At 37.7% G+C, this 10,000-nt stretch overlaps 2 protein-coding genes across 2 annotated transcripts in view; both read right to left on the bottom strand.

Annotated features, from left to right (window-relative positions):
• Nucleotides 1–330, bottom strand: part of LOC144978329 (uncharacterized) — a 9,289-nt gene extending 8,959 nt beyond the window's left edge. Inside the window, exon 1 of the mRNA XM_078924222.1 lies at nt 192–330. Coding sequence (XP_078780348.1) covers nt 192–237 — 46 coding nt within the window. The 5' untranslated portion in view covers nt 238–330. The remainder of the gene's footprint in view (nt 1–191) is intronic.
• Nucleotides 331–1,844: 1,514 nt separating this feature from the next.
• The window catches only part of LOC144978330 (uncharacterized), a 32,002-nt gene continuing 23,846 nt past the window's right edge, over nt 1,845–10,000 (bottom strand). The window contains exons 2-3 of the mRNA XM_078924223.1: nt 5,001–5,186; nt 1,845–2,011 (exon numbers count right to left, since the gene is read on the bottom strand). Coding sequence (XP_078780349.1) covers nt 1,845–2,011; nt 5,001–5,186 — 353 coding nt within the window. The remainder of the gene's footprint in view (nt 2,012–5,000; nt 5,187–10,000) is intronic.

Below are 10,000 nucleotides of genomic sequence, written 5' to 3' on the forward strand. Positions count from 1 at the left end.
TTTTTTGGATATAACGCTGTAACACAGCTCCAATTTATAATATATATATATATATATATATATATATATATATATATATATATATATATATATATATATATATATATATATATGCCTGCAATAGTTGGATAACTGGGTTTGTTAAATCTGGCGGGGATACTTGGAGATGAAAAATATAATTTGGTACTTACATTTCTTTCTAATCATGATAGGGTACAGCAGAACCAATCCAAACATGAGGGGCAGGGGGTGAGCTATGATCCATTGTGATTGTTAAAGGATGTATTTTTCCGTTTAAGTATCATGTAGCCACATTGAAGACGGTATGGGAAGTTGGAATTCCATAAAGTTGTGTATTATTTTCATGTTGCGGTACAACAGAACTAATCCATTTGAGGGGAGGGGGTAAGTTATCATCCATTGTGATTGATAAAGGGTGTCCAGATTAATGGCTGGCATGAGAGGTTGGAATTCGATAAGGTTGTGCATTACTTCATTTCGTTACCACAGGTTCAGATTCAAGCTGTAAACTCGTTGGTTTTAGAGAAAGGAAATTTCACAATGTCGACTAGCTGATTCTGTGTTGATTTTCATTGATACTTCTTGTGTTCAAATAATAATATGTACCTCAGAGACAATGAGCTGATGGGGTCTCACCACAGTGCAATAATATTGTTTATCCTTAATGGATTGTGGCTCCAAAAAAATTTAAATAAATCCAACAATGACTTCGATAAAAATTATGAATTTATAAGTTTAGAAGGAGAGGGGGGATGGAAGGGGTAGGCGGTGATGGAACACCCTTACAAACAAAGGCGAAGCAACTGGAACCTTCTTCGTGTTTCACTAATCCAAAGTAAATTATCTGTTACAAACGCAAACGTGAATGTTGAATAATACTCCGTTTGAAGAAAGAAAAATACAAATAAATGGCTAACGATAAACAAAATAGATCTCTATTTGATTTAATCCAATCATGATTCTGTAGATTCCAAAGACGTTGTAATTATTTTGTCCTGGCACATGAACATTCACAGGCGTATCAAAGGAATAATCCAAGAAAGAATTCATCAAAATCATGTCAAAAGATACACCAGTATATTATATACTAGAGATATGACTTTCTACCTGTCCAACTACAATTTGAATTTTTTTTTAAATCCCACAAATTTCCTCATTTCAATTCCGCGTCAGATTATTTGTAAGGTGGCATTTCAAAAGAAGAAGAACGAGTTGTTTTTTTTCCAGAATTCAAAAGTTTTGTGAATATTTAATTAAATATTTAGCTTGAAATTGGGCCAAATTTATCCCCATTTGAAATATCTCTCTATTACAAAAAAATTCAATCCAGTTTTAACAAGATGTGTGTTCCTTGCACCCGATATTTAAAAGGTTTGCTAATAGGTATGCTTCTTTTGGATTAGCACATAGACACTATTAAATAAGTACACTAAATGTGCTAGTGATCATTTCGTTTCGTGTGATCTCATTAATATTGTCATCAGAAAATTTGCGATTACATTCAACGGAGACTTAAAATGTTGCTTTACTGAATGTTTTATTTTGATGTTATATGGTTGACATTATTTTCGGGATTACGATAATAATCTCTTTTTTTATTCAACTCATTGATCAACTATGAATTTTTTTAAAAATCGAAATTAGTTTCCTTGTATTTATTATATAATAACTAACTTTGAATCAACAGAATCCATCTAAGTAGATCCTCTAATACAAGAAATGTGATCGTTTTGGAGTTTCATGAAAAGGATAAAAATTAAATCACAACCATTGGTTAATCGTCTTTGCAAAAGTTAACAGAATAGCAGATAATATAATGGTAGTTAACTCCATGATTCACGAGTAGAGTTACTGGCCGGAGAGTTACAGTTGTGGGTGTAACAGAAACATTGAACAGTGAATCCCCCGTTGTTGGCGTGTTTGTAGCAGCCTTCTTTCTTAGCTCTTGTGGCTCCAGGCCGCATACAGTATCGAGACACGACCTCAGACGCTGTGGATGGCAGCAATAATATAAATGATGTTATTCGACGATAATGAAATAATATGGAACTAATAATAAATCCTTAATATCAAATCTATTGTGAAAAATGAGAAAGGAGGTTCCGTATTATAATATAGCGGGTGGCTCAGAATAACTGTCCCCTGTTTGGAGGTCTCTCGCTTCTTTATTATCTTACCTAAAACGATTAAATTCTCATGGCAAAAAAAAAAATCAAATATCATTTAAAATTATATTGTCAAAACTTCATTTAAATTGAGTAGGCCTAAATTCTAATACATACTTTACACAACTTCAGTGATTTTAAAAGTGCGTGTTATCTGAGGTAATTTATTTCACGGTTTGGTTGATTACAGTCCCTTGATGTGGGAGTTACTTTCGCACCAAAAAGAATTATATGAGCATTGGTTCGAAAAGAAACAATCCTCTGGATAGGCTGTGTCACACAAGCAGTACATTCTCACAGAAACTCACGGTGTCATGTTTTGTCTACATTAACACACTCAACCCTAACACCGACTATATCCGTAGTATACTCGGGTTACTTTTACCCCATGCCTATTTATTACATTTTTCTGAGACTATTGGCGTAGTATCAAAGCTAATGTTTTTAGTTTTTACATGTCACTGGTAGTTGAATAAATCTGTCTATGTATATGCTCATTTTAATACATTTTTTCTAAATTTGAAAAGTAGAAAAAAGCTCTAGGGTTGAGTGAGTTAAGGATTTGCAAATACCTTTTTCGACGATCCCGACAAAATGAATGAAAGTGACTGCTTCGTTTAATAAAAAGAAATTTAGAAAAGCGTGTTTCTTGCTTGCAATGGGCTTTATTTTTATCCTTAAAATGCTTTCATGTTTGTTCAAGACCGACCTCTAGGATTTGCCACGAGTTTCTGAATCCTCAATTATCAGGATATTTCATTGATAAAGAAAGTTGGCCGCCAAGTTCTCCAGACTGCAATCCACTGGATTATCATTTCTAGAATGCCTTTTAGACAAACGTTTATGAAAAACAGAGACAACCATTTCAAATTTCGGCAGAATTTCAGTAGAAAATAAAATTTGTTTGGACAGAGGTAACTACATAGTTTACACAAAGAGTGATTCTCTATTTTCTTCCCCGTCTGCTTCCAGTTGTTAAAGAACCAAGGCTGTGCTATAACAATGCATTTTAGATGAATACAAATATTTGTTGGTAAAAATGATAGCAATTGTATTCCTTTTATTCAATATTCAGTTAATTTGATATTCTAATCGATAAGAAGAATGTCCTATCTAACACCTTCCATAATCAAACAATTTAAACAAAAAGAGACGCATATAATTTATCAAAATACAAACATTTGCTTATTTGTTTTAGACCATTTCAACAACACTTAACCGGCACTTATAATTCTTGAAATTACATTCAATTTAGCATAATAAAAATCTATATTTGTAAAGAAAAAAATGATGTAAAAATTGCAGCAATGTTGCTAAAATAGAATAGACACACTAAACTGCCAAACAGGGGACAATTTTTCTGAGTCACCCGGTATATCTGAAATCTATCTTTCTCAATTCTTTCCTTTTAAAATCACATTTCCACAACTTCTTCAGCCAGACATAAGACTGGTTCGAGATGGTGAGTGACAACATGCTATAATTATACCACTTTTTAAAGATATGATGAATTAAATTGAGCTTTTATATAGCGTAATATCCACTAAACGTGCTCGGGACCCTGGCCAGCAGAAACACTTAACATGTAGGACGGGACATGACGCCTGTTAGGCGATATTACAATTTTTTCGGACAGAAACAGCGCTGTTGACAGTCAGGTACTCATTTCACATCTGAGTACGGTGAGAGAATGTGAGTAAAGAGCCTTTTCCAAGGAGTCAACTATGTACCGAGCGGGGCTCGAATCCACGATCCGAAATCTGGTATTAGTAAGCATAATTTTATAAGTTTGCTTGTCCAAAAACTGATTAACTGTTAAGAATGTATTAATATCATTTACAGTTTTGTATATATATATATATATATATATATATATATATATATATATATATATATATATATATATATATATATATGTGTGTGTGTGTGTGTGTGTGTGTATATATATATATGTATATATATATATATATATATATATATATATATATATATATATATATTATATAAGTGCTCACTTAATTTTCAGACCCTAACACATACAGGAGACATACAGAGAACAAGAAGCTTCAGGACCGAATATAAAAACAAAAGATTCGCGAATTCTTTTAAAGGATGTCATCAAAATCTTTTCCAATTTTATTTTGGATTGAAATTTGTCGTTTAGATATATTTTACTTTCAGTGAGCTTGATCCTTTATTCTTAAGTAGACCGGGTCTTGATCTAAAGTCTATAGTCAAAATATTATACCTCAACATTTTTTTTCTTAAGCAAACCACATGCGTGTTCTATGAATGTTTTTTTGTAATTTTCTAAGTTGCTAGAAGCTGTGGATTGTAAAATGTTATGAACAAAAAAAGAGTATAACAGCTGCAAAAATAAGAACAAAATGCCAACCACGGAACGTTTCGGCCTCAAAACCCCTTCTTCAGTCAAACAACAAATTTAAATAAAACGTGAAGACATTTATACATAACTTTAAAAATCAGATCGGAATTTACTTAATTTCATTAATTTCATGGGGTTTCTTTGTCGTTGGCCGAAGAAGGATTTTGAGCCCAAAAAGCTACGTGTTTGTTATTTTGTTCTTGTTAAAAGTTGTTATATTCATTTTTGTTCATTACTTTTTATGAGAGTTCTTTGCTCGCTTTTTATTCTACAAAAGGAAGCTTTTGGTACGAGAAAGAGTAATCATAATATAAAAGTTTATTAATTTTTCTTAAAGCTACTGGGCTACACTTTTTTTTTAAACCAAAAAAAAAACATTCACTTACAAATTGCTTCAATGTCTGTGAGGTCAATAAACAATAACTTACTTGTGTAATCACCGTAAAGATACCCAGAATCCTTGATCTTAATCCTTGTCAAGGTTTTTATACATCCAGAGCAATTGTGCCTCTGTGCGGGTTCCTTGCAAGTGTTTAAGATTCCCAGTTGTCGCATGTTGCACTGTACACAATCCACATCTATGTCCGAAACCCGGTTGTACCATGTGTATTGCTCTGGGGACCAAAAAAATGTTCACATCAAAATTTTTTAAGATAATTTATCCTTTTTGCTAAAATTAATAGAAATCAGATACTTAAAAACAAACCTGCTGCACCCAACCCCCAATTCCTAACTCAAACCCTCGACCAAATAGTTTTTTCCCTCCCTCAGGTTCACATAGAAGAAAAAAACGTACCTTTTGTTCAAAAAGATAAAAGACGAAATTCATTTCTATTCCAAGTAAATCATCTTTGGATAGGCGATCTTCAGCAACTCTACCCGAAGCATACCAAAACACAGTCATCATATCTTGTCGCGCCAGTGAGTCAGCCAGTCCCGGGCAGTCTGGTTGCATTCCCTCAGGTCAGCATTGGTGCAGTGAGGTCCCAGCGAGCATTCGGACAGGATGTGGTCCATGGTCTGTCTGGGGTGACCGCATGGGCATTCAGTGCCCGGTGAGATTTTCCATTTAAAGAGGTTGGTGGCGGTGTTTCCCACCTTTGCTCTAGCTCTGTTCAACGCCACCCAGTCTTTTCTCTTGAGGTCTGTGCCTGCTGGGAGCTTTTCTGTTGGGGGCTGGAGGGCATCGTTTGCTGTCTTGTCCCATTCTACCCATTTGTCCAGGCGGAAGAATGCTGAGTGGTCTGGGTGAAGGCTCTCTACTGTGAGGAAGCTTTTCCTTGATTTGAGCCTGCTTTTGGGGCAATTGTGGTTATGAAGGGGGTGTCTCTGGTCCATTTCCTGTTTGTATTTTTGTATTTGGGCACGGGTTTCCCTCCGGATGTGTGGTGGGGCTATTCCTGCTGCACGGTAGACCAGTGGTAATGCTGTTGCTCTCAGCTGGCCCGTTACGATCCGGCAGGCGTTGTTGAGCTCGGGGTCTAGCTTGAAGGCATGGCATGATCGGGCCCATACAGCTGAGCAGTACTCCGCAGTTGAGTAGCTGAGGGCCAATGCTGTGGTCCTTAGAGTTTTAGGGTCAGTTCCCCAGTTCATGTTTGCCAGCTTTCCAATGAGGGCATTACGCGTGGACACTTTTGCCTTGGTCTTCCTCACGTGTTCTCTGAAGGACAGAGTCCGATCAAGCGTCACTCCGAGGTACACTGGGTGGTAGTTGTACTCTAATGTCTGGCCATTCCACTTGATGTTAAGTTTTTTGTGGGCTTGGTGGTTGTTGAGGTGAAATGCACACACTTGTGTTTTCCCTGGGTTGGCGTTCAGCGAGTTTTTAGTGTAGTACTTTGTGAGGGTGTCTAGGGCATTTGTCAGTCTGCTCTCGATTGGTTGGAAGGACGCATCCTGTGTTGCGAGGCATAGGTCATCAGCATATATGAATCGGCGGATATTTGGGAACTCAGGCTGATCATTTGTATATATGTTGAAAAGTGTTGGAGCCAGCACTGATCCTTGGGGAAGACCATTCTTCTGGGTGCGCCACCTGCTCTTCCGGCCATCCATTTCAACAAAGAAGCGCCTGTTTTCGAGAAGTGACTGGATGATATTTACAATTTTCTTATTCTTTATCCTTTTAGCCACTTCGAGGAGTAGGACCTTGTGATTCACTGTGTCATAGGCTGCAGTGAGGTCGACGAAGACTGTGCCAGTGACCTGTTTTGTCTCAAACCCATCTTCTATGAATTGTGTAAGGTTAAGAAGTTGACCACATGTTGACCGTCCTGGTCGGAATCCAGCCTGGTCTGGAGACAGTTGTTCGTCTAGACTGGGTGACATGCGGGACATAACCATTCGCTCAAATAACTTGTATGTGATGCACAAGAGGGAGATCGGGCGATAGCTTTTCTTGGATTTTGGATCTTTCCCGGTTTCAGTAGGGCGACTACTCTTGCTTTCCTCCATGCACTTGGCAGCCTGTTTGTCCTTGCGCATACATTGAAGAGGTCCAATAGCCAGGATAGGGTTCTCGGGCCAAAGTGTTGAATCATCTCAGTTGTGATTCCATCCAGTCCAGATGCTTTTCCTGCCTTCAGATGGGACAAAGCCTCTAGTAGCTCCTCCAGGGTAAAAGAGTCAAGATGATCTTCACTATCCTTGAGGGCTTTGTCCATTTCACGTTTCAGGAATTTTAGTTGGCCTCGTGCTTTCTTGGCTGGTTTCCCATTCAGTAGAAGCTGATGTGCTACTTGGTCAGGTGTTACTGCAGCCACTCTTGTCTGGGTATTTTTGTCATTATTCAGTTTTGAAATTGTAGTCCAGACCTTTTTGCTGTTTAGGGTCATATTGGTGGAGGTTATTAATTCCTTCCATCTTTCTGATCTTTCATCGGCTATCATTGATGTGAGTTCTTCACCCAGTTCTAGTGTTTCTTCACTGAAAGGATCCACCTTGTATGATTCAATGTATCTTTCATATAGTTTCTTGCTTTCATCTCGGAGACATGGAATATAACTTTTTCGGCATCCTCTGGGGATGTTTTTCTTTGCAACTTTCCATATGAGTGTTCTGAAGTCGTCGTATCTCTGTGGGTCACTTTTTATATTGGTGATCTCATTGTCTAAATCTTTAGTAAAGTTTTCCCAATTTGCTTTTCTAAAATTGAATCGTGGTATCGCATTTGATTCGAGGGCTTTAACAGCTGGTTTGATGCTGATGGAAATAGGCCTGTGTTGAGATTTCGGTATAGGCTCACCTACAGTCCTTTCAAAGTTTGAGAAGTGTTGAGAGGATATGAATGCCAGGTCCGGATTGTAACCTTTCTTCCACCGGGCACTCATAAAGGTTTTCTTGTCTTTGGGGTTATGGAGGATTGTGAGGTCATTGCCGGCCGCCCATTCCTCAACAGCATCTCCGTCAAGGTTATTTTGCTCTTATCCCCATATAGTGTTATGGCTGTTAAAATCTCCAATGATCAGGGTTGGTTTTCTATCAGATAGATTCATTTGGGGCCACTTGAATGGGGTTGATGGAGGTTTGTACACAGATATGATGGTAATCAGTGTTGTTTCTACTCTGAGAATCTCAATGTCATTTTCTGAGTGGTCATCGCTTTTCAGTATGGTAGATTTTTCTCGAGTGTACATGGCACTTCCATATTTTGGGTGTTCGTGGTGTATTACTAGTTGCATGCCAGGTATGCAAGGTGGTTTTGAGTCTTTGTGGGTTTCCTGTAAGCAAATTATATCTGCTTTTAACTCTGTCAGTATCTTGCATTTGGTATGGGAGATTCCTTCTGTGTTGAAACTTACAACATTGAAGTTTTCCATTGTCTGGGCCGAGGGGCTATCCTTTTACCGCCCAATTTATTCTCTCTGGTCGCGTAGTGTAGCAATCAGTCTCCTTCAGAGAAGGATTACAGGAGCACGACGTGAACGTTTGCTACTTGCTCCCCAAAAACCAAAACACAGTACAAAGTGACGACACTTAAAGAAAGTGAAAAGTGAGTTGTATTCAATAGTTCAGCCAATGGGATCATTTAGTTACTTGAGTACTTTTAACAACAACTCAATTGTCATTTCATTTCAGTGATCATGGCTTTAATGTGGCGCGATTTTAAGGAACTGTCAGGTTATAGAAGTTAACGAAGGCTACGATCAGACTCTAATCAAAATAATATGATTTCTTTCTTTTATCCTGTTTAAAGACAACAATAGAACTATTCAAAATGTTCAACATATTGAGTCTTAATTTATAGGATAAAACGACTCAAGATGTGATGGAAATTTGTACTCAGATTACCTTTTTGGGGGATGACTAAAGTAGTATTATCATTTCATTCTCATTTTCAAAAGCTTGAAATAAGACAATTCGAATTATTCGAACTCCATCTTTAAAAATTTGAAATGTCTGTACCAGTTTTGAAGTGCAATGATAAAACGCTCTTTCTTCATGTTGACCAGAAAATTACCACTTCTTTTTTTTTTAATTTTTTTTTTATCACCACTTCTTATACTGATAGAATAAGATGACTCCATACAATCATCAAAGTCTTAATACTGGGACAGGTTATCACAGAAAAAAATGTGTTTAAGTTTAAGACATTTAATTTTGACTTGTTATGGGTCATCCGGATCCAGAAATAACAGTTTCCTAGGCAACAACACAAAATGCGATTTGTAACTCAGAAAAGTGAGTGGAGCAGGCACCTATGTTGGCAACAACAAGATATGAAGTGAATAGAAAAGTGCCAGAAGACAACAGAGAACAAAAAATTTTTCGCGGCGGTGGTGGGGTTCGAACCTGCGACCTTATTGGTACGACAACTCCGCCTGGCAGGTGAGAGCGTGGCTCTACCGTGTGAGCTATCCACGAACACAAAAATATTCGTTTCAAACCCAAAGTCATTACTAGATCCCTCTCTCACCCACTTCTTGAGACCGCCGATTCGTTCGTACACCACCATCGCGAATAATTTTGACCAGCAGTCAAGCTTAATAGCCAATATTCTCAACACAAACATACAACATAGAAACGATTGAGACATTGAGTATGCTCCGGTGTATGGAAATTTTTTGTTCTCTGTTGTCTTCTGGCACTTTTCTATTCACTTCATATCTTGTTGTTGCCAACATAGGTGCCTGCTCCACTCACTTTTCTGAGTTAGAAATTCACCCCATACACCGGAGCATACTCAATGTCTCAATCGTTTCTATGTTGTATGTTTGTGTTGAGAATATTGGCTATTAAGCTTGACTGCTGGTCAAAATTATTCGCGATGGTGGTGTACGAACGAATCGGCGGTCTCAAGAAGTGGGTGAGAGAGGGATCTAGTAATGACTTTGGGTTTGAAACGAATATTTTTGTGTTCGTGGATAGCTCACACGGTAGAGCCACGCTCTCACCTGCCAGGCGGAGTTGTCGTACCAATAAGGTC

This window comes from Berghia stephanieae, chromosome 8 (assembly GCF_034508935.2).
Source record: "Berghia stephanieae isolate SIO BIC M18660-M18661 chromosome 8, UCSD_Bste_1.3, whole genome shotgun sequence".
NCBI classification, from domain to species: domain Eukaryota; kingdom Metazoa; phylum Mollusca; class Gastropoda; order Nudibranchia; family Aeolidiidae; genus Berghia; species Berghia stephanieae.